The sequence below is a fragment of the Garra rufa genome, chromosome 11 (genome assembly GCF_049309525.1).
Source record: "Garra rufa chromosome 11, GarRuf1.0, whole genome shotgun sequence".
Lineage (NCBI taxonomy): Eukaryota > Metazoa > Chordata > Actinopteri > Cypriniformes > Cyprinidae > Garra > Garra rufa.
Genome location: NC_133371.1, coordinates 21,293,287 through 21,318,179, shown reverse-complemented (window position 1 = coordinate 21,318,179; position 24,893 = coordinate 21,293,287). Strand labels below are relative to the sequence as shown.

Sequence of the window (24,893 nt, the reverse complement as noted above, 5' to 3'; positions counted from 1 at the left end):
GGTCAAACAAATATTTGAGTCCATGGTGGAAGTATTTGAGCACAAAAGAGCATTTTAACGAGACTCAGTTGTTGTGTCTTTTTTTTTTTTTTGCATACTTGTGCCATGTATAAATGCGATATCACATAACCATGCAATATGTGATTATTCAACCATATCGCACAGCTACAACTGTGATATTGCTCATATATCCACAAAGCAAACAAAACTGGTAATAAATAATAAATAATATTTATGCAGAAACAAAAGAAACATATCGTAATTATCAGAGTTTACAAGTTTATTTATTGTGAAAATGTCATGTCAAGCTATTTCTTGTGAGTGGCTCTTCCCATGATGGCTTTTTTAGTGTTTCTCTCTGGATGTAAAAGGATAATGTAGCACTTTGGGGCAAATATGGCCACCAGTAATCCAAAACTAGAAGCTAAAATGGCAAAAATCTCCACAGCCACTGCATATTTCCCTGGTGAGCTCACATATGCTGGAACAAATGAAATCCACACAGCACAGAATATAAGCATACTGAAGGTAATGAATTTGGCTTCATTAAAATTATCTGGAAGGTTTCTTGCCAGAAAGGCAAAAAGGAAGCTTACTGCTGCCAGGAGGCCAATATATCCCAACAACATAGAAAAACCAGCCACTGAACCAATAGCACATTCATAGACTATTTTAGAGGTGATATACTGACTGTTTTTATAGGGTGTTGGGGATGCAGTAGTTAACCAGACTGTGCAAATAACAATCTGGAGGGCAGTTAGGGCTATGACTGTCCCTCTTTGTTGAGCTGCTCCAAACCATTTCATTGCATTTTTACCCTCAGGCCGAGATGACTTAAACACAGCTATTACCACCATTGTCTTGACCAGGATGCTGGAGACACACAATACAAAGCTTATGCCAAACGCAGCATGTCTTAACTGACATGTCCATAATTGCGGCTGGCCAATAAACAGCAGCACACACAGGAAACACAGTTTGAGTGACAACAGCAGCAGGAAGCTGAGCTCTGAATTGTTGGCGCGTACTACAGGAGTATTACGATGATGAGAGAAGATGACCATCACAAGAGCACAGAAGCAGGAGCCAAGCAGGGAGGCAGTGGTCAGAGAGATTCCCAGAGGTTCCTCATATGATAGAAACTCTACTTCCTTAGGGACACACTGATCTTTATTTGGATTGGACCAGAACTCATCTGGACATGGTGTGCACTCAATAGCATCTGTGAGTAAAACAAAGTTTGAGAGAAAAATCTTTTTCATATCATATTCTAAAATTGTGGAATAGATGTGTCTACCTGTTGTGTTAGAAATCTCTCCATCTCCACATGGCAGGCAGTCAAAACAGCAGATAGGAAGGCCTTTTTTCCTGGCTCTTCTGGTGCCTGGGGGGCAGCTCTCACTGCACACAGAACGTGGTGGCTAAGGGGTACAACATCTGTTGTCATTCTTATTAGGATTGTGTGTGTGTGTGTGTGTGTGTGTGTGTGTGTGTGTACCTGGTATTCATCACGTTGTGGGGACCAAATGTCCCCACAAGGATAGGAATACCAGTAGATTTTGACCTTGTGGGGACATTTCTCAGGTCCCCATGAGGAAACAGGCTTATAAATCATGCACAATGAGTTTTTTTGATGAAGTAAGAGTGTGCACAATCTCCTGTGAGGGCTAGGTTTAGGTGTAGGGTAGGTGTAGGGCGATAGAAAATACGGTTTGTACAGTATAAAAACCATTACACCTATGGAATGTCCCCATAAAACATGTAAACCAGTGTGTGTGTGTGTGTGTGTGTGTGTGTGTGTGTGTGTGTGTGTGTGTGTGTGTGTGTGTGTGTGTGTGTGTGTGTGTGTGTGTGTGTGTGTGTGTGTGTGTCTTTTTTTTTTGTTTCCAATGAGGGAAACAGCTCATAATTCATACATTTTTTTTGAAAATCTAAAAATGCAGAACGTTTTATGTGAGGGGTAGGGTTAGTGTTAGGGGACAGGAAGTTTGTACAGTATAAAAAGAATTACATCAATGGAATGTCCCCATGGAAACCAGTGTGTCTGTGTATGTAGATTCAATGCATACAAGACTTCATAATAACCAGCTCAAGAATGAATATACGTTAAAATATACTCATAGTTTTGAGAGGATTATTAAATTAACATGACATATTTACTTTTTTGTTTTCAAAGTTCCAGAATATTGCATCCTCATCCAGTGTGAGCACCCTCCCTTCTGTAGCTCCTTCATTCACCACACCAACTGTGCTGACCCTTATTGCACCATCTGAATTTGGCTGCCAGTTCATCACATCATAGATGGCCAAAGCATCCCCATTCTTATCAAATGACACATGATCCCCAAAACCTGTGGTGAAGTTTACATTCTGTAGGTAATGGACTACCTGCACAGGTTACAGACAGGACAGGTGTAATATGTATTTCTATATTTTGTGTAAACATGTAGAATATTTTCTGTTATTTTTGTGTTACTTTTGCTATACCTGCCAGGGCTGGAGGTTGATTATGTCAGCACAGCTTTTTCCACTGAATGGTCCTCTCCCCTCCTCACACTGCATCAGGTCATGAAGCGCATGTGCCAGGGCATAAACTGCTTTATACGCATTATAAGCAGCCCTAAGCTCTGATACATCAGTGTATGGTGTGTCTGTGCTGCTCAGATCTTCTTGCCCTGTACACACCTTTCTTTCCCCCTCTGCCTCTGTTTTTCCGCCTCCAGTCGCAAAATTGCACCCAAACATGTTCTCCCAGAAGATTCTTATCATATTGTTTTTTGGATTGTTGTCAGGATGAAGATAATACAAGAATTCACGAAGTCCCTGGATCTCTCCACGCCTGATAGCGATGCCCAGTGTGCCCCCCAGAAAGGGCAGGAGACGCTTAGTGTGAAACACCGGTGAGGTGGCCCAAGCTTCACTTGCAATCCACTGTCTGCCTGTTACATTTTGCAATGCCACCTCATCCATCAATGGTAATAAGTAGGCTTCTGTGGAGAACACCACCACCACTCTTGCTGTAGAGGCCCGAATTACTGCCAATATATTCTGAATATCTCTACGGTTATTATCACGAGGCAGCATTTCAGAAAAGTCAACACACCCTCCAAATAGCTGGACATCTTGGTGGAAGGACTGAGAGGCATGGATGCCGTAGTCGTCATCACTGTAGAGGAGACCAACCCAGGTCCATCCAAAATGCCTCAATATTTGTACCATAGCCCGCACCTGGAAGGCATCACTGGGGATTGTTCTGAAGAAAGAGGGGTACTTTTTCCTGTCACTCAAACACGAGCAGGTTGCAAAGTAGCTAACCTTATGGAAGAGATGCAGATGAGTAGATAACTCTTTTGTGCATTATGAGATTTCAAACATAACAGTTGAAAAAGAGAAATATTATATGCAGTCTTTAAATTCTTTCTTTTTACCTATTAAAATAAAATATAAAATTAAACAATAACAAAACTGTTTTTTTTTTTACCTTGAAAATCTCACATTCACACTTACCATAGGCACTCTAAACAGCCCCAGTACACTGGAGATTGCAATTGAGTGAGTAGATCCAGGATCTCCCACAACAGCAATTACTGGTGGAGGGCCAGCACAGTTTAAGTTGGAGAATGATTCCTCTGTCCCACTAACCAGAGCTGTGGCAGCTCTGAATGCCACTCCCAACTTTACACAGTTGTCATAAAGATAGTAACCAAGAGTAATGTTAGGAAGCAGGTTTGGATTCTTATTGATCTCATCTATTGCGAAGACCATAGTCTGTGCCTGCTGGAAACTTGCCATATCAAACCTATAAAAAAGCAAGAAAATATCTGATATTATAGTTTCTTTTAACTCCTAGGGTGAGTTATATACTCTTTATTTGATTAACAGAAATGACCAGAAGCTCGCCAAAAAGCTGCTCTAAAAAGTAAGTAAATTGTAATTTAAAAACAAAACAAAACAAACAAAAAAACCTGCTTTTTCTTTTAGTGTTCTTCATTTTATCGTTTTTAGGTATCATTGTCCAGTCTGGCCCAGACTCACTGTTGACAGTATGGTGGTTCCGGCTCTTTTCTAAAGCTCAGCTCTGGAAACACTGTTAGGAAATGAACTTCAAATAGGCCTCCAATTATAAGATCTCCATCCTGAAACATCCCGTTCAACTTGAAGTGTCCCTGGAGCTGACAGATGCCTGAACTGAGAACTGAAGCTGAGATACAGTTAAAGGACAAATATAGGCAGATTTTAAGAGTGATCCACATCTCTATCTTCTTCTGTCTATCTTCATGAGGGCAAGCTAGACATTTATAATAAAGACTGTGTGGGTGTTGCTTAAAAAAAAAGAAGAAGAAGAAAAAAAAAAGAGGTGGTCCCAAGTTGACCTCCCAGGAAATCAGGAAATACCTTTTTTATTTAAATTATAGTTTGATGAATGCAAATTTAAATATGCCAATTGTTTTTGTCCTTGCTGCCATTGCATTACTAATGTGTTAATACAACAGTTGATTAAGGTAAAATTCTGAAACATCTTCACTGGTGACTATATATAGCACGTATTGTTCTGTAGATATGAGACACACATGGACAGGTTTATTCCTACCTTTCTAATTTCCCTCTAGATGGCAGTATATTCCTAGATATTTCTCTAAGCATTTGAGTTTGTCTTTGCAGTTTTGCATACAGAGTTTGTTTAATCTTTCATTTTATGTCAGTTTTTCAATAGGCAGATACACAACCTGCTAAACATAATATTAAGCCTGTTGACTTTTTTTTTAAACTGAATTCTATGACGATCTGCTAATCTGCAATCAAAATTCCTCTCATTGTGTTTTTCTCCTCTGAAATTATATTTGCAAGATTAGATTATACACTAAAATAAAACATCAAGATAAAAGATATTTTTATAAGATAAAAATATCGAACAAAATCATCAAAATGGTTCATAAATTACTAATTGTTACAGTAATTTGATTTTAGTGAATAGTATTATATAGCATTACAACACAAATTTGGTACACTACCAGACCAGTTTGTAAAATTATATTTAAAGGGGGTAGCGCCACCCCCATCATTTTCCCCCAGTGTATGCCTCGTGCACTTGATTTTAAGTCAAGTCAAGTCAAGTGAACATATTATTTATTTGTTTATTTATTTATTCATATTTAATATATGTCCATGGAAATAGAATACATGCAATCAGTAAATTTAAGAAATAATATACAATCAATCTGAATATTATTAATATGTGTTTTAAAAATGCGCTTGTGCTTGTTTGTAATGTGTATTGTTTGTTCTGTTTATTCAAGTGAAACAAAGACACCATCAAATATACATATCAGTCAGAAGTTTTCACAGCATGTAAATCTATTTATTTTGTGTGCCTCTTCCCATGATGGATTTTTTAGTGTTTCTTTCTGGGTGTAATATAATGATGTAGCACTTTGGGGCAAATATGGCCACAAGTAATCCAAAACTTGAAGCCAGGATGGCAAATATCTCTACAGCCACTGCATATTTCCCTGGTGAGCTCACATATGCTGGAACAAATGCAATCCACACAGCACAGAAGATCAACATGCTAAAAGTGATGAATTTTGCTTCATTAAAATTATCTGGAAGATTTCTTGCAAAGAAGGCTAACAGGAAACTTACTGCTGCCAACAGTCCAATGTATCCCAGCAGCATAGAAAAACCAGCCACTGAGCCAATGGCACATTCATAGACTATTATAGACCTGATATACTGGCTGTTTTTATGAGGCGTTGGAGAGGCGGTTGATAGCCAGAATGCACATATGACAACTTGGAGGGCTGTTAGGACCAGGACTGTGCCTCTTTGTTGAGCTGTTCCAAACCATTTCATTGCTCCTTTACCTTCTGGTCGAGATGACTTGAACACAGCTATTACCACCATAGTCTTGACCAGGATGCTGGAGACGCACAGGACAAAGCTTATGCCAAACATAGCATGTCTTAACTGACATGTCCACAGCTGTGGTCGGCCAATGAAAAGCAGCACACACAAGAAACACAGTTTAAGTGACATCAGCAGCAGAAAGCTGAGTTCTGAATTGTTTGAACGTACTACAGGAGTTTTGCGGTATAAAGCAAAAATGACCATTACAAGAGCACAGAAGCAGGTGCCAAGCAGGGCCACAGTGGTTAGAGAGATGCCCAGAGGATCTTCATAAGACAGAAATTCCACTTCTTTGGGGATGCAATGATCATTTTCTGGGTTGGACCAAAAATCACTTGGACATGCTATGCACTCAGTGGCATCTTTGCATGAGAGAGAAAAAATGGTTTAAGGCTTACAGTAAAATATAATTGCTTTATTTTCAAGGATATTCAAGGATATATAATAGTTCTCACCTGTTGTATTAGAAATCTCTCCATCTGCACAAGGCAGGCAGTCAAAACAGCAGACAGGAAGGCCCTTCCTTGTGGCTCGTCTGGTTCCTGGGGGGCAGCTCTCACTGCACACAGACCGCTGGGGCTGAAAGAGACAAATACTGGTCTCTATTGTGCTTGTATGATGGTCTTGGGAATACACTGCACTATTATTTATTTACACTTTATTTTGATATTATTGTTTTATTTTAAACATTTAAATAGTCATTTGCACAAATTATGGCTTTTAAGATGAAGTGATAAGTACTTTGTTTGTTTCGAAGTTCCAGTATATTGCTTTCTCATCCAGTGTAAGAACTTTTCCTGTTGCCACCCCTTCATTTACAACACCAACTGTTCGGACAATTACTGATCCATCAGAGCTTGGCTGCCAGTTCAGCACATCATATATGGCCAGAGCATCTCCATTTTTGTCAAATGACACATGATCCCCAAAGCTTGTGGTAAAGTTCACTTTCTGCAGGTAGTAAACCAGCTGTACAGTTTGTAGACAGGACAGTTTTTATATGTTTATCTGAAATTTGAATTAATGTAGAGCACAGAATTTTTGCTTTTTGACATTCAGCTCTTCTATATGCCTGTAGAGAAATTTCACTATACCTATAGGATTTACCTGCCAGGGTTTCAGGTTGGTTTTGTCAGCACAGCTGTTCCCACTAAATGGTCCTCTCCCCTCCTCACACTGCATCAGGTCATGAAGTGCATATGCCAGGGCATAAACTGCCTTATAGACATTGTAAGAGGCCCTCAGCTCTGATACATCAGTGTATGGTGTGTCTGTGTTGCTCAGATCCTCTTGCCCTGAACATATTTTTTCCCCTTCTATTCCTTTAGTGTCAAAATTGCACCCAAACATGTTCTTCCAGAAGATTCTCACCATATTGTTTTGTGCATTGTTGTCAGGACGAAGGCGTAGCAGAAAGTTACCAAGACCCTGAATCTCTCCTCGTCGGATGGCAATACCCAGTGTACCCCCCAAGACAGGCTTAAATCGTTGATCAAGAAGCACAGGTGAGGTTGCCCAAGCCTCACTAGCAATCCATTGCCTGCCTGTAAGATTTTTCAACAGCATCTCATCAATCACAGGCAGCAAATAGCTTGAAGTGGAAAATACAACCACCACTTTTGCTGTAGAGCTCTGAATGACTCCAACTATGTGTTGTATTTCCTTGTGATTGTTATCATTGGGCAGTATCTCAGAAAAGGCCACACACCCTCCAAACTGCTGCACATCTTGGTGGAAGGATTGAGCAGCATTGATTCCATAATCATCATCACTGTAGAGGAGACCAACCCAGGTCCATCCAAAATGCTTCAAAATCTGAATCATAGCCCGCACTTGAAAGGCATCACTGGGAATTGTTCTGAAGAAAGAGGGGTACTTTTTCCTGTCACTCAAACAGGAGCAGGTGGCGTAATAGCTAATCTAATTAGGAGAGATGGAGAGCAGAGACAGAGAGAGATGGGAGAAAGATTAACCAAATGTTATAATTGTGTTACGTTATTTATTTTGTCAGTTTATTTTATGTTTAATGTAATTACAGCATAGTAGCTAATAAATATAATGTGAGATGGACTGATAATGGCAAGGGATACATGTAAGCATTTATTTTATACATATTACAAGAAAGGTATACAAATGTATCTCTTACCATAGGCACTCGAAACAGCCCCAGTACACTGGAAATTGCAATAGAATGAGTAGAACCTGGATCACCTATGATTCCAATCACCGGTGGTGGGCCTTTGCAGCTGAGGTCAGAGACTGTCTCCTCTGTCCCACTAACCAGAGCTGTAGCACCACGGAATGCCACTCCAAGCCTTAAACAGTTGTCATAGGTTTGGTAACCAAGTGTGATGTTAGGCAGCAGGTTGGGATTACTATTGATCTCATTGATAGCAAAAACCATTGTTTGTGCCTGCTGAAAGCTTGTCATATAGAAGCTGGAGAACACAAATGAAATCAGATAATTAATTACAGTAATGTATGTGTATATATATTACATATTACACATGCATATATTATATATTACATTTGCAATAAATTATTTCACAACTCATAATCATGTAATATGATATCATATGATATCATATTGCCTTTAAGTTTGATTCAGTTGGTATGGTCCTGACTCACAGCTCACAGTGTGGTAGTTTTGGCTCTGTTCTAAAGCTCAACTCTGCGAATGCTTTGAGGTACTGAACCTCAAACAGACCACCAATGAGAAAGTCTCCATCCTGGTACATCCCATTCAACTTGAAGTGTCCTTGTAGTTGACAGGTACCTGAACTGGCCATCAAAACTACAGAGATATAATTACAAGACAGGAGCAAACAAATATGCAGAATTAACCACATCCCTCTCTCTTTATCTGTTTATGTCACTCTTAACTCAGCTCAATCATTTATCATAAAGATTGTGTGTGGCACTATTTATAGAGCAGGTGGTGCTAGTGGCCTCTCTGGAAATGAGGACGTCATTTTTGTCATTCTGGGGGCCTCACAATTATTATTAGTTTGTATATTATCCTAAGGCCTGCTTTATACAACATGTGCTGTACTGTATGTATTTAGAGACTGTAAGGTAGAAAATGAGACAGAGTTTTTTTTGACAAAGAGCACATCTATGACACCAAATACACACATTTTTTCCCCCCGAATGCACATACATTTTTCAAATTTAAATCTTGTTCACAATCAATTATATGCTACAATCAATTATATCTACAATGAACTCTTGAACATGTCTGGATGTTTTTACAATTAAATTGTTGTGTTATTTTTTTACATTTAGATTGTTGAATCTGCATATGAAAATTGTCACCTTGGATTTGTGTGTGAATAGCTGTTTGGCTGTTCAGAATTTAAATCTAAGGGAAAAATAGTGCCTTTTATGTTTACTGTTTAGAAATCACAATTATATTTGTGCATGTATTGAGAAAAAGACAAATCGAACTCTATATAAATGTTTGGCAATCTTTAATCTGACATCTAGATGGCACTTGTGTACTTGAAAAATCTGCCTAATCCTTTTGTGATTATTACAGAGGCTGTGAGCATTCCCCTTCCCCCATTCTTCCCTTATTGCTAATTAGTAAGATTGTTAAGTGGTGTGGCACGGCCCATGAGGCAAATAGTATTACTAAAGTAGCTGACTATGCCACCTGCGTGGACTTCTAGAGACCCCAGGGAACTCAGTGTTCATCTTCATCTCTACCTGTTTCTCTGTTAGGTTTGCTCAATTTTGGGAGGATTAAGGATATCAGCTACTCAAGAGGTAATCAAACCTACATCATTTTTTTTACAATAAACCTTTCTACAAATTGTGAGAAACACAGACATTACAGTAAATATACTGTAAATAAAAAAAGAAGTCCAGTTTGAATATGGTCCCAGAGCCCACAAAGTCTTTATTATAATCAGGGGTGGATCTTTAAAATTATTTATAGAGTGGCAGCACGGTGGCATAATAACTACTTGGAGCTTATTTTCTTGTTGATTTTTGACCTCACATACACTTTTGTCTATGAATATGCAAAACAGTTGCATCACCACAAAAGAATAATTTACACTACTTGAAAATAATTACAAATATATATATATATATATATTAGGGGTGGGCATAGATTAATTTTTTTAATCTAGATTAATCTAGATTAAATCTTGGAATTAATCTAGATTAATCTAGATTAAAATGGCTAATTTGAATTCTGCTGAAGGCATTCAGAATATGTGTGCTACCCAAATAATGACTAAAAGTAAGTCTTTGAGAATGGATCATAAAGCTCATAAAGCTGTTCTATGATAATTTGTTGATGAAAATAAATTATGTTCAATTAGATGTACTTGTGTTTACTAACTAACTAACAATGAAATTATTTTTTCTACCTATTAGATTGTGTTTTTTTAACGTCAACACCTACCCAACCCATCACATGTTACATCGTACTTTTATTTTGACAGGTTGCAGTGAAGTTTCTGTGTCATACAGTATGATATGATGCTAGTTTTCTCAAATGAAACGGTAAAAGTGACACTCACAGCAGTTTGGGAGATTGAGTGTATCTGTTCATGTGAGATGAAAATGCCAAAAATTACCGGGAGCGTCACATGTGTTTCAGTATGCGTGTAGTAAAAGCGCGTCTCCGCCATTCAGACATACAGCTAGGCAAACGGAACATATCAGATTCATATTAAAACGGTCTTTTTGCATTTCAGTTTTCACATACACTAGTCCATATCGCGATTTGAATTAAGTGACAGACCAACATTTGATTTATGAATCCAAAAAACGACGAATTTACGTGGCATTTCGCTATAGTAGATTCGGTTTTTATGAATGGAGGACGAGGAGATCCCGTCTGTGTTTTGGCGGAGGAGACTTAAACGCGCGGCCATATTCTTCGGTATACATCCGCGTTAAACTATCAAGGTGAAAGTCATCATAGCTTGCGTAGTTTAGACCCAGCTCCCAACCCAAATTTGAGAATAGATTAACGGCGATATTTTTTTTATCGCACGATAAGAGTTTCACGTTAACGCAGCACGTTAACGCCGATAACGGCCCACCACTAATATATATATATATATATATATATATATATATATATATATATAATGTCAATATCAAAGGCACCAAGTCAAGACACAGTAAAACACATCAACAGATTCTAAATGTCAATCCATGTATCATTCTTTTTTACAAAAAACTAAAAACTTAATTTTTTGTTTTTCGTTCAGGAGTAGAAAAATGAATCAACAGCTTGAATATTCGATTTTTACACATGGGTGAGAATTAAATGCCCATTTCCGATGACTGGCCAGCCTAAGATCAGTTCTTCCTCAGTTTCACAAAGCAGAATAACAGTCATTCGCTGCTGCAGTTCTTAACATTTCATCTGTTTCTTATCAAACAACCAAACAAAATGAATGGCTAGACAGGGCTTTCCTCTGTGCAGATATAAATTCCATGCTGGCTATAAGTTTGATTTTGGAAATTTTGAAATTAATTACTTGGTTTGAAATGGCACGACAGTCTCCTACTTCTCCTGTCTTTCCCAACATTTTCATCGCAGTAAGGAAGTTCTCCGCTGATGGAAAACATCTCTAGGTTACAACTGTAACCATGGTTCTCCAAGAAGGAATAAGACGCTGCATCGGAAAGCTTTGAGAATGCCTCTGCGTGACTGTGTCCTAAAGCATGTGTGAAATCAGTCCAATGGGATGGCAAGACATCATGGTTGGGGCGACAAAGAGACCAGGAATCTTGAAAAAGCACATCTTGGTACGTACACTTACACGTACTTGGGACAACACTGCGACGGTTGCACACATCAACCAGCAGAATGGTCTGTGCTCCTGTCGCATGTCGCAACTCACCTGCCATCTATGGAGTCTGAAATATCTGAGGTTGCTCCTCGATACAGCCGCTACCTGGCGGATTCCTCTGAGAAAGGAGCTGCTTTCTCATAGACGGGGCACCCAGTGGCACCCGTGTCCAGATCACTGGAAACTTATTGCCTGGTCCCTGGACGGGACATGGAGGTTCTAGGTGACCTGCCCCATGTTCATCAAGTGATGTTCCTCTCAGAGAGAGGACCCATGGAGAACCTTAATCAGAGCTGTGCATTCCTTTTTGCAGCAGGGGTTGTACCGAAGCCTGTTATAGAAGTCAACAGAAGGGGAGGGCCGTCTCCAAACAGATGATGGCCCACTGGATAGTGGACACCATCGCTTTGGCTTATCAAGTCACTGACAGATATTTGTAGAGCTGTGGGCTGGGTGACTCCCAACATGTTCGCTAGATTCTATAGCTTTTGTGTTGAGCTAGTGTCCTAGTATCAACCAATCATTAATATCATTCAATATGCAGATGCCCTGGAGTCGCAGAGATATTTTTGACTGATATACACTGAGCCTTTTTGAAGACACAGACACTAATTCTGTTTGTTTCGGATGAGCTTTAAGGTTTCTGATTTCTATGTCACCCTGACATTTATTTCACACATGCTTCAGAAAACAGTCACACAAAGGCATTCCCAAAGTGTTCTTTCACAGCTTGAGTTCCCTTGAAGGGAAATAACAGAATTGCAGTGTGCAGATTGCATAATGTCACGATCTCTAGTTGGAATGTCTGTGTTCTTTGCTAGAGGGCACTTCACTCCAGACTCTTGTCGCCTTACCCAGGGCTCCATTTCCCATAATCTTTTGCACAGACTCATCAATTGCAGTCACCTGTCTTTTATCACCTAAGTAGTCTCACAGTATAAGATTGGCACACAGACACTCTCACATCGTTGGTGATTTAATGTTTCCATTTTTTTTCTAGTTCCATGTGTTCCTTGCTTTCTAGTTTTCCTAGTTCCTAGTTTTGCCCTGCCTGTGTTTTCACCCTGGACTGTTTCCTTGTTTCATTATCGTTTGCTGCCTCCCCTGACCATTGCCTGTTTGTGGATTATTCTTTTGTCTCTGCTGTGGATTATACTGTTTGTTAATGTTCGACTCTGCCTTTTCACAAAATGGTTGCCAACACAGAGACAGATGGCTAGTTCTGAGCACTTCAATATGACGGTCATGATTGTTTTTAATCTGAAGTGCCCTTCGGAGGGCGATATATCCCATTTGGAATGCACTGATGTCACATTTCCGTCATGGCCGCCGTTCCACAGCCTGCTCATGTCGAGCCTGCCAAGACAAAGCCTGCTCACATCAGGCCTACCAAGCCAAAAGTCTGTTCATGTCAAGCTGCCAAGCGAGAGGCTGCTCACGTCAAGCCTGCCAAGCCACAGCCTGCTCATGTCAAGCCTGCCAAGCCAGAACCTGCTCATGTCAAGTCTGCCAAGCCATCAGGGCCACCATGGTCCCACAGTCTTCAGCCATCACGGATGCCACTCCAGAGTCATGAGGATCGTGAATGTTGTATGTAATGACACAAAGTCAATCCTAAGGCGTTTGAGGCTGGCATCCAGCGTGGGGGATTCTCAGCTGGTGTCAGCAATCCAAGGGTCTCTACGCTCCCGAGAAACACAGACTCTACTCACTCTAGTCCCCCACAGTGCCAAACTTTCTGTTTGCCCTGTCATGACCAGTACGATTGGTTTTGAACTCTCAGTTTATCCTGTTACAGCTAAAGAGGCCATTTATAAACCCCCAGTCTGTCCTGTTCTGACCAAGAAGGTAAATTCTGAACTGTCCTGTTTCCTGAACTCTCTGTTTGCCCTGCTATGGTCAATAAGGTTTATTGAGCGGTCTCTGATAACTCTGTCATGTCCAAGGCAGTTTCGGAGCTCTTTGCCTGTCCTGTCACAGCTAGGAAAGCCACTTCTGAGCCCAATCAAGGAGACCATCAGTAAACTTCCGGCCTTGTTACAGCCAAAAGGGCTGCCCCTGAACCCTTGTCTGGTCCTGAACTGATTACGGATTTTGTCCATGAACTTGTGTCCTGTCTTGACCCAGTCACAGAAGCCATTTGTAAACTCTATGACTGTTCTGTCAGCATGTTCTGTCAAGGAGTCCGGTTATGAACTCGTTCTTTTCTGCTCCACCAGCTCTGCCTCAGTTCCTTGCTCCTCCACTTCCACATAGACCTGACCGCCCCCCCCCCCCCCCTCCCCCTTTTGCTATACTGTTTGCTGATGTTTGAGCATGCCTGTCTGGCCACGGTCTTAATAATAAATAATAATAATAAAGCCTGCAATTGGATCCCCACACCTCCCTTTGTTACACAAGAATTAATGAGTAACAGGTTTAAGATCTGAATCCACTTAGTGTTGTAATGGTCCCCAACAAGTGACACATACTTAAATAGTTTAATATTTGTATAATTTATTTTCATTTGATTTAACTGTTGATTCTTATTGATTCGTTGAATGCTGAGTAATTTACTTCACTCTAAATGATTTGTGACTTGTTCGGGGGAACTGAGCAAAGCTCGATTCATTCAGTTGGATTGATATGCTGTAAATGGCTGGGATTGTATAATTATATCTTAAAGATTTATCACATATTTGTTTACTTAAAAAGGTTTATTGTGTTCAAAGAGCTAAAGAGAGGTACAAGACAAAGCAAATTCAACTGGGAATAATCTTTATTTTATATTGTAAAATATTGGTAACAGGTTTTCTTTTACTTTATTTCATTGTGATTATCTTATTTGGTTTATTTTGATTTTGTTATTATTAAAGGTTGTATCAGCGATTTCTAGCCTGAAACATAAAGTGTCAAATTCAGCTGACCTTTCATCGCGATCCGCTCGCTGCCTGCCCCATAAATTGTCTGTGAAAAAAACGCGTCTCTCTGGTCAGCCTAGGGTCCGAGATATGCCAAAAAAACAATCGGCACTACCAACCTTTCCACAGATAAACAAACAGTGTTCCAACCAATCAGCGTCAGGGGTTTGGTGTTGTGGACTTTCGCTCCGCCTCGCTCACATCCCTGCACCAGTAGGAAAGGCCACAACACCAAACCCCTGACGCTGATTGGTTGGAACACTGTTTGTTTATCTGTGGAATAGTTGATATGCCAAAAAAACAATCGGCGCTATCTCGGACCCTAGGCTGACCAGAGACGCGTTTTTTTCACAGACAATTTATGGGGCAGGCAGCGAGCGGATCGTGAAGAAAGTGAAATTGACACTTTATGTTTTAGGCTAGAAATCGCTGATGCAACCTTTAAGAGATATAATTTCTTGGATTTATTTAGGCTCCACTATGTAAATGTACATTTTTGGAGGCACCACAATAGACATTTTTGATACTTTGAGTTTAACTTTACAGATAGAAACTTAAGCATATTTATCTAACTAAAAATGGGATTGAAAAAAAAAATCTGGAATTAATGTGTGTAGATTATTTTACAGTGAATTGCAAAATGATACCTGATCAGTATATGATCCCGAGGATTGAAGATGCATACCAAATTCCTATAAGAAAAGATGACAAGGACAAGGTCTATCCCTTGAATTTTACTTCAGTAGAACTTCTGTTACCTATATGGGTCATGTAGTGTCTCAGTAAGAAGTTGCAACTGATCCATCAAAAGTGAAAGCAGTGGCTGAGACTTAAAACCATAACTGAATATTTTTAGGCCTCTGTGGGTATTAGCAACACATTTTAAGGGTTATTGCCAACTTTTAAATCAACTGCTGTTATCCATCACATTCATGTCAGATTATTCATGATTCATGAATTGCCTTATGTACTTTATTTAGACCCTAGCCTAAACAATCTTGCTGAAAAAGGCAGCTCCAATGTTGCATTTGCTAAGCTCTAGTCCTTTCTTCCCCTTCTTGTAATGGACTGACTTTCTGATGATTGAACCTGACAGCTGAAACTCTCTATGTGCAAACATACATAAAGAGATAGCAAAAAGCTTTGACTGTTGTAAAGACTCTGTGAGAAGTCATTTGTTATTTATTGGTTACTGAACCAAATTCATTCAAAAAAGGCAGAAATTTCACAAGTATGTTGATCAAAGAGCTGTTTAATGTGTTGGGTGTCAGGTTTTTCCATTTAAACTAGATCTGACTTGGCATACTTTTACAAAGTGTAATGTACCCTGTTGATTTGTGCAACCATGTTTCTGCTTCAGGGTGTTTAGTTTGATGCAGTCTGCCATAGGATGGCTACGGCAGATGTCTCTTTACTAGGCTGGGGAACAGTCTATCAGGGCCTTCTAGCCTTTGCTGTCTGGAAAGGTGCCCATCTTGGTTATAATATAAATTGCCTAGAGATGCTGGTGGTATTCCTCACTCTGAATATTTTACCACACCTGAGTGATTGCCATGTGTTGTAACTCTTCTGCAATGTCTTATCTGAATTGTCAGAGAGGGTTGCATTCTCAGTCCCTGTGTAGGTTGCTTAAAAACATTCTAAACAGGGTGCAGAATAATTTTTTTTTTTGTCCGCAAGGGTGATTCATGTTCCAGGTCTTCTAAACCTGGGGGAGTATTTGCTTTCAAGGCACAGGTTGAGGCCTTGAGAGAGGAGGTTACAAGTGGTGAGCTTGATTTGGCAGAAATTTGGCCAGGCAGAGCTGGATCTGTTTTTTGTCAACACAACACATTGGCCTTTTTTGTTTTCTTTTACTCAGCCATTGTCTCTGAGAGTAGTTCTACAAGCCTGTATGCTTTTCCACCAATTTAACTGCTTTCAGGATCAGTGTGTGTCCAAGATTGTTGTTGGTAGTTCTGTTTTGGCCATCCAAGATGTGGTTCTCAGATCCAGTCAATGTTTTTTATGACTTTTGGTGCTGTGGGCCTTTTGAGAAGTTTGAACAAGCTTTGTGCATCTTTGATGTCTTACCATAATGACACTGACCAGTGACCAAGTTTTATCAGTTGTTTGTCTGTTATGGTGGTTGTTACAGGGGTGCAACTGTTATTAAACAACAAAGGATGTCCCATTGGGTAAGGAATGCTGTTTCCTTGGAGTGTGGGGTGACTTCACCTCTGGGCCTTCATACTAATTCTACCAGGGGTTTAGCTTCCTCCCAGGAATTGTTTAGGATTCCTTGGAGGATATTTGTGAAGCAGCAGGCTGAAACTAAATATTTCTAAATATATTTTTTATACTGTATTGGGGTTTCCCTCCCCCACTTTGTTACACTTGTTCCTGGTTATAAAATAATAATAATAATTGACTATAAATTTCTTGTTATGCTAGTTTATCACCAAATAATGGATTTAATATTTTTGTCAACTTGTTTCTTTCCCATTATGGCAGGCTTTGTTTTTCTTTTTCTTTTTGGAACAAATTGATCTAAACTTATGCACATCTGGTTCCCTTCCGGGAACTCGGCTGCGTCATCAATGCTTTGGGGAATGCCATTTGCGAGCCGCACTCTGAACATCAATCAGAAGATGGGAGTGGTGACGTAAGCGACTGGGAAGTATAAAGCACATGCGTTTGAAGCCGGCGTCAGCTTTTGTCATTCAGCGAAAGCGCTCTGTGTGTCTGTCTGTCTTGCATAGTTTGCTGTTTTTCTGTGCCAGTTTGCACAACTTTTATTTGAGCAACTATGCCTAAACCTTACAAAGGGGGAAAGAAAGCTAGAGCGGTTGAGCAGCCACACAGAAGATGTGTCCCTCCCTGCCAACGTTTTATTGTTGGTAGGGATACACATAGTCTGTGCGTGGTCTGCTTGGGTTCAGAGCATGCACAGTCAGCCCTCGAGGGGGCTGGCTGCCCGCAGTGCGATCGCCTTCCACTGCGGGTGCTCCGTTCCCGGAAGGCTCTCTTCGAGCAGGGAGCCTTCACCAGCCTTCCTCGCGGGTCTGGCCCCACTTCCGCTGAGGCGGAGCGGCAGCTGCACTCGTGGGGTTCGCAGCTTGATTTACTAGAGGGAATGGAGACGGGTGATCCCCTATCTCCTTCCTCACCTAGTGAATCATTTGACCTCATACTGGATGAGGAAGCCCGCACTGCGGTTCCTTCCCTCCAGGAAGAGGAGCCCGCGCTTCTCCTGTCTTCCTCCAAGGAGGTTGATGTGGAGGGCACGGACGAAAGTTTTCAACCGCCCCCCGATCGACTCAAAAATATGAGGAGCTTTTGGAAGTGCTGTCAAATGCGGTAGCCAGACTTAACATCAGTTGGCCCGCAGAACAAGATCATGAGCCGCAGAAAAGCGAACTCGATGAGCGCTTTCTGCGGACAAAGACAGCATTTCCAAAACGGAGCCTTCACTTTTTCCCCGATCTGCATGCTGAGATCGCTAGATCATGGGAAAAACCTTTTTCAGCCCGCTTGTTCACCCCGTCCACTGATTACTGATTACTACGGTAATGTGGCGGGGTTGGATGAGCGTGGCTATAAGGCGATGCCGCTGGTTGAGCAGACGCTAGCCAGCTATCTGTCACCTGGTCTGGCATCATCTTTGAAGGCTCCGTCCTTGCCTACTAAGCCACTTAAAATCACTTCGGGCTTGGTGGGCAAAGCGTACACGGCTGCAGGTCAGGCTGGTGCTTGCCTCCATACTGTGTCGGTGTTGCAAGCATACCAGGCTGATCTGCTGAAGGATTTAAGCGATGGCGAGGAAGCTAACATCACAGAGATGCGCAGGACCGCAGATTTAGCTCTCCGCGCCACCAAGGAGACCGCTTGTGCTGTTGGGCAGTCTGTGGCAGCCCTGGTGGCCGCAGAGAGGCATCTGTGGTTGACCCTGTCCCAAATGAAAGATAAGGACAGGGTCCTCCTTTTGGACGCCCCGCTGCAAGCTTCTGGCCTCTTTGGTGATTCTGTTGATGTAGTTGTCAGTAGACACCAGGAGGCCCCCAGGCAGGCAGCAGCGTTCCAGCGCTATCTCCCTCGCCGCGTTTATTCCTCGGGAGCTGATCAGGAGCAGCCCCAGCCATGTACGAGCTCCTCATACAGAGAGGCACAAAAGAGGAGTGTTGCAACCCGTGCCCCTCCGGCAAGACCTAAAGGGTAGGGTCGGCAACACTCAAAGTCAGGGACCTCTAAGACAAGGCCTGACCTGAGGGTCATCCTCCAGTCAAAGAGGTCCTCGGCTAAGCGGCTCTGACTACTGCGGTGCAGGGCCAATGTGGGCAGCCCCTCTCGGGGAGGTTTGTGGTTCACCACAGTTCATGGTGGCCGCCCCTCCTCGGGGCCCTCAGGAGATCTGTCAGCTAACCCTGCAAGTGTTACAGGGCGCGGCAATCTCCCGTGGACATTGTTCTCTAGTTGTTCCGCCCGGAAACGTAGCGGAGCTAGAGAGTTCACCACCCCAACGGAGGTCTTCAGAGGAATTGATCCGGGTGTTTCCTGCCAGCGAGCTGTTACAAGGCACCGAATCAATATATCTAGTAACACCAGAAGCCAGTCTCAAGAGGCTGGTTTCCTTAGTAGACTTTCTGGCAGTGTGGAAACTACTGCCAAATGTATCTACATGGGTCCTGTGCACTGTAGAGAAAGGCTATTCCATCTGCCGTCGCCTTTCAACGGGGTGTTTCCCACCGAGGTGGGCCCTGAGCAGGCTCTGGTAATGGAACAGGAAGTAAACTCCCTGCTGAGGAAGGAGGCCATCAACGTGGTCCCTCCTCAACTCAGAAAGTCTGGGTTCTACAGCCGGTAATTCATTGTTCCCAAGAAGGATGGGGGACTGCGGCCCATTCTAGATCTCAGACAATTGAACCGCTCAGTCAGAAAGCTGAAGTTCAAGATGTTGACTGTCAGACAGGTCGTGTCTCAAATCAGGTCCAAGGACTGGTTTGTCACGATAGATCTAAAAGACGCATATTTTCACGTCTCCATCCTTCCTCAACACAGGAAGTATCTCAGGTTTGCTTTCAGGGGCAAAGCTTACCAATACAGAGTTCTTCCTTTCGGCCTAGCACTCTCACCCCGAACTTTCACAAAGTGTGTGGATGCTGCGCTGGCTCGTCTGCGACTCCAGGGCATCCGCATACTCAACTACATAGATGACTGGCTGATTTTAGCCAGTTCAGAACAGTTAGCGGTTCAGCATCGAGGTGCTGTTCTCGCTCACATGAAAGAATTGGGGTTGAGACTCAAAGCCAAGAAAAGTGTGCTGTCTCCACTACAGAGATCCACGATTTGACCATGATGCAGGCACGAATGTCACCTGCTCGGATCAAGTCGATCCTTACTGCAGCCAATGTGGTCAAGCTAGGCCTGTCACTCACTGTCAAACAGTTCCAAGTACTGTTCTCAAGTACTCAGGTCTTATGGCAGCTGCATCCAACGTGATACCTTTTGGACTGCTGTACATGAGACCGCTACAGTGGTGGCTAAAAACCAAGGGGTTTTCCCCCGAGGGGGAAACCATTCCGCAAGATCAAGGTTACGCGGTGATGCCTACGTGCCTTGGACATGTGGAAGAAACCTTGGTTTCTGTCTCAGGGCCCGGTGTTGGGAACTCCTTGTCGCCACGTCACGCTAGCGACAGATGCATCCCTCACCGGTTGGGAGCGGTCATGAGTGGCCGCTCGGCCCGCGGTCTGTGGAGCAACCACCATCTCTCCTGGCACATAAACTGCTTAGAGATGCTTGCTGTGTTTTAGGCCCTGAAGCACTTCCTCCCAGACCTGAGACACCGTCATGTGCTGGTCCGCACCGACAGCACTGCGGTAGTTTATTATATCAATCACCAGAGGGGTCTGCGTTCACGCCCCTTGTACAAGCTGGCGTACCAGATCCTCCTGTGGTCACAGGGAAAACTCCTCTCGCTGAGACAAGTTCACATCCCTGGATGTCTCAATGTGGGAGCAGACATCCTGTCGAGGCAGGGGCCGAGGCCCGGGGAATGGATGCTTCACCCAGAAGTAGTGAAGCAGATTTGGAGAGTGTTTGGCCAGGCCCAGGTGGACCTCTTTGCGACTCGAGAGACATCGCAATGTCCCCTCTGGTACTCTCTAATGCCTCCAGCTCCTCTCGGACTGGACGCTATGGTACAGACGTGGCCGAGGCTTCGTCTGTACGCTTTTCCCCCCGATCGCTCTGCTCCCGGAAGTTCTGGAACGAGTACGCCGGTATGGAGTACGGCTGCTACTAGTAGCCCCATACTGGCCGGCCCGAGTATGGTTCTCGGACATTATAGCCCTACTAGATGGCTCTCCGTGGGAGATTCCAGTCAGGAGGGACCTCCTCTCCCAGGCCGGGGGCTCAATTCTTCACCCCCACCCGGAGATGTGAAAACTATGGGTGTGGCCCCTGAGGGGGCATGTCTCATAGAGGCTGGTCTCTCAACCGAGGTTGCTCTATGAGGAAACTCTATGGCCTTAAGTGGAAGCTGTTTACTTCATGGTGTAACCAGCACCAATTAGACCCAGTTCACTGCCCGATATGTACAGTACTGGAGTTTCTGCAGTCCCGCTTTTCCGCAGGGCTAACCCACTCCACCCTGAAGGTGTACGTGGCGGCGTTATCGGCCTACCACGCCCCTCTCGGTGGCCTGTCAGTGGCCTTGGTCATACGTTTCCTCCGTGGTGCACTCAGGTTGAGGCCCCGAGTGAGACCGAAGGTCCCCACGTGGGATCTCGCTGTGGTGCTCGAAGCTCTCTGTAGGCCTCCATTTGAGCCTATAGAGGAGATTTCGGACCGCAATCTTACCATTAAGACTGCGTTGCTGCTCGCACTTACTTCTCTGAGGAGAGTAGGTGACCTTCAGGCCCTTTCAGTCGCCCCCTCTTATATTGACTTTGCGCCCGGTCTGGCCAAAGCCTTTCTCTACCCTAGAGCTGGGTATGTCCCGAAGGTCCCGACAGCAGTACCACAGCCGGTCACACTCTAGGCCTTTTACCCTCCTCCATTCGTGGAGCCCAACCATCGGAAGTATAACTGTATGTGTCCAGTGCGAGCATTGGACACATACGTCCACAGAGCTGCCCTGTGGCGTAAGTCAGAGCAACTGTTGGTTTCTCACGGTCCCCCCAAGAGGGGGCAACCTACGTCAAAACCTACTATTAGTAGATGGATCGTAGATGCCATTACTAATGCTTATGAGTCCTCTGGTCTGCCATCACCCTTGGGGGTCAAGGCTCACTCTACTCAAGGCGTTGCTGCCTCTAAAGCTCTGGCAGCAGGTGTCCCCATACAGGATATCTGCAGTGCGGCGGGTTGGTCCTCACCCTTAACATTCGTCTGGTTCTATGAGCTAGACCTGAGAGCCACTCCAGGCTCCTCTGTCCTTGGGTGACAGACATTTCCCTCATGTCCTGGCGGTTCTCCAGGCCGAGGTGTATTCTTCCCTCTTGTTCTGGTGGTTCCCCAGACAGAGGTGTATTACTCTCCTTCCGGGTCCTGGCAGTTTCCCAGGCGGAGGTGTATTATCTCCCTCGTGTGTCCTGGCGGTTCCCCAGGCCGAGGTGTATTCTTCCCTCTTGTTCTGGCGGTTCCCCAGACAGAGGTGTATTACTCTCCTTCCGGGTCCTGGCAGTTTCCCAGGCGGAGGTGTATTATCTCCCTCGTGTGTCCTGGCGGTTCCCCAGGCCGAGGTGTATTTGTTCTCTCTTGATCTGGCGGTTCACCAGACAGAGGTGTATTACTCTCCCTCCGAGTCCTGGCAGTTTCCCAGGCGGAGGTGTATTTATTTCCCTCGTGCTTCCTGGCGGTTCCCCTGGCCGAGGTGTATTCTTCCCTCTGCTTTCTGGCGGTTCTCCAGACAGAGGTGTATTATCACTTGTGTACTGGCAATTTCCCCAGGCCGAGACTTCCTGTGTTCTGGCATGATTCACCCTAGCACATACACAAGGCAGGGACTTGGAATTCTGGGGGCGTTGACATCTCGTTCCCCAAAGTGTTGATGACGCAGCCTAGTTCCCGGAAGGGAACGTCTCGGGTTACGTATGCAGCCTTGGTTCCCTGAGGGAACGAGACGCTGCGTCTTGGACCATAATTCCCGCATCCCTGCCGCGCATCGCTTCATTCCGACTTAAGTGGGCATCTGGCACTTTGGAGGTGTTCTCTTCATGGATAAATCCTGGTTTTCACTGTACAGGGCAGATGACAGATAGTGTGTATGGCGTCGTGTGGGTGAGCAGTTTTCTGATGTAAATGTTGTGGATCGAGTGGCCGATGGTGGCAGTGGGGTTGTGGTATGGGTTAGGGTTAGCATACAGCATATGCTGGTTAGGTAGTTTTTGATGCTGGGATGCTGGGTAGGTATGTTTTGATGCTGGTTTAAGCTGGTCCTTAGCTGGTTAATGCTGGTCCTTTTGCTGTTTATGCTGGTCCTTGACCAGCACATGACCAGCTAAGGACCAGCATAATCCATCAAAAGACCAGCATAAACCAGCTAAGGACCAGCATAAACCAGCAAAGGACCAACTTAAACCAGCATCAAAACATACCTTACCGGCATCCCAGCATCAAAACCTGGCATATGCTGTTTTTTTCAACAGGTGTATGTTATGGACAACTAACACAGCTGCATTTTATTGATGGCATTTTGAATGCACAGAGATACCGTGACGAGATCCTGAGGCCCATTGTTGTGCCATTCACCCACGACCATCACCTCATGTTGCAGCATGATAATGCACGGCCCCATGTTGCAAGGATCTGTACACAGTTCCTGGAAGCTGAAAACATCCCAGTTCTTGCATACTTACCGGACATGTCACCCATTGAGCATGTTTGGGATGCTCTGGATCATTGTATATGACAGCATGTTCCAGTTCCTGCCAATATCCAGCAACTTTGCACAGCCATTGAAAAGGAGTGGACCAGCATTCCACAGGCTACCTGATCAACTCTATGCGAAGAAGATGTGTTGCACTGTGTGAGGCAAATGGTGGTCATACCAGATACTGACTGGTTTTCCTATACTAGGGATATGGGGAGTTCTCTGGGTTAGGGCGATATTCCGAGCTCAGAGCCCTACCTGAGGACAGCACACCAAATATGATTACTATTTGCTTAATCAGATTATATATGAGGGTGAACTCATGAATTCAGTAATGGTTTATGATACACTTTAGTTGTTTGTTATTTAAGTTATTTCAGTGTGCATTCTACACACTTTTTGTGTCATGGTTACATAATGACTTTAACATCCAATGATGTCATGACGTCATTTAACAAGTTTTAGCAACAACTGATCTGCCTTTAGCAATTTTACCTGAAAATTATTTGGCAACACTGGTGGCTAGCGGAGGCAGCCTTGTGCTAGCAACAGGAGCAGAAGTCCAGGCTGCATATGGCTCTGCAGCAGGAAGAGCCGCGGTGAAAGGCTGAGATATAGCAAGAAGCGAGTGTGGTTTTGCCCCGGTGAGACCTGGGGTGCAGCCCAGGCTTGCTGAAGGCCACACAGCAACTTAGTGCTCGATGGGAGCCAGATCTTGTGCATCAGGAGCAGAAGGCCTGGCTGCATATGGCACTGTGGCAGGAAGAGCCGCAGTAAAAGGCTAAGATGTAAAGCCAGTGTGGTTTTGCTGTGGTGAGACCTCAGGCCTGCTGAAGGCCATGCAACAACTCAGTGCTTGAGAGGAGCCGGATCTTGTGCAGGAGTATGGTGGTTTTGAATGAGGCAAGTTCGGGGCCTTGCGAGCTTTGCTCGATCTATTGGCCGCCTTGGGGCTGGAGTGAATTTAGGAGTGAGACTGCGGCAGAGGATCTAAAATCCCAAGTATAGGTCTGTCTGTTAGGACGGCAATAAAATTGGGTCTGTGATATAATGTCAAAAGGAGCCTACAACCAATCAGTTTCAAAAAGTAACAACGTGACAAAAACTATTGAATTCAATACTTGGTGGTAATATAGCATAACAAGAAATTTAGAAAGCTACTTTTTGTAGGCTGGTCATTTTTGACAGTTCTGTGTGAGTAAGGAACACAAGTCACTTCTGATATTGTGAAGATGGATAATAGCGGACATAGTAATGTTTTCCCCTCTCATCACTGTGAACAAGAAACACAGATGCCCAGAGTTAGCTATCCACTATTTTTGACCGAGGTGATATTAGCAACCAAAAACTCATTATGTCCAGTAATTTCTTTAAACCTGTAGAGGAGCTGTGCTGTTTATTATATATATATAT

General features: G+C 43.5%; 2 protein-coding genes across 2 annotated transcripts; both read right to left on the bottom strand.

The window, feature by feature from the left end:
- Positions 1-308: 308 nt before the first annotated feature.
- Positions 309-4,253, bottom strand: LOC141345978 (extracellular calcium-sensing receptor-like). The gene is made up of 6 exons (XM_073850894.1): positions 4,036-4,253; positions 3,508-3,799; positions 2,488-3,315; positions 2,161-2,388; positions 1,298-1,421; positions 309-1,222 (listed from the first exon to the last, which is right to left on the bottom strand). Exons 1-6 carry the CDS (start codon positions 4,251-4,253, stop codon positions 309-311), a joined length of 2,604 nt encoding a protein of 867 aa, XP_073706995.1.
- Positions 4,254-5,355: 1,102 nt separating this feature from the next.
- LOC141346085 (extracellular calcium-sensing receptor-like) lies at positions 5,356-8,756 on the bottom strand. The gene is made up of 6 exons (XM_073850999.1): positions 8,536-8,756; positions 8,054-8,345; positions 7,015-7,827; positions 6,649-6,876; positions 6,363-6,486; positions 5,356-6,269 (listed from the first exon to the last, which is right to left on the bottom strand). Exons 1-6 carry the CDS (start codon positions 8,754-8,756, stop codon positions 5,356-5,358), a joined length of 2,592 nt encoding a protein of 863 aa, XP_073707100.1.
- Between the last annotated feature and the right edge of the window lie 16,137 nt (positions 8,757-24,893).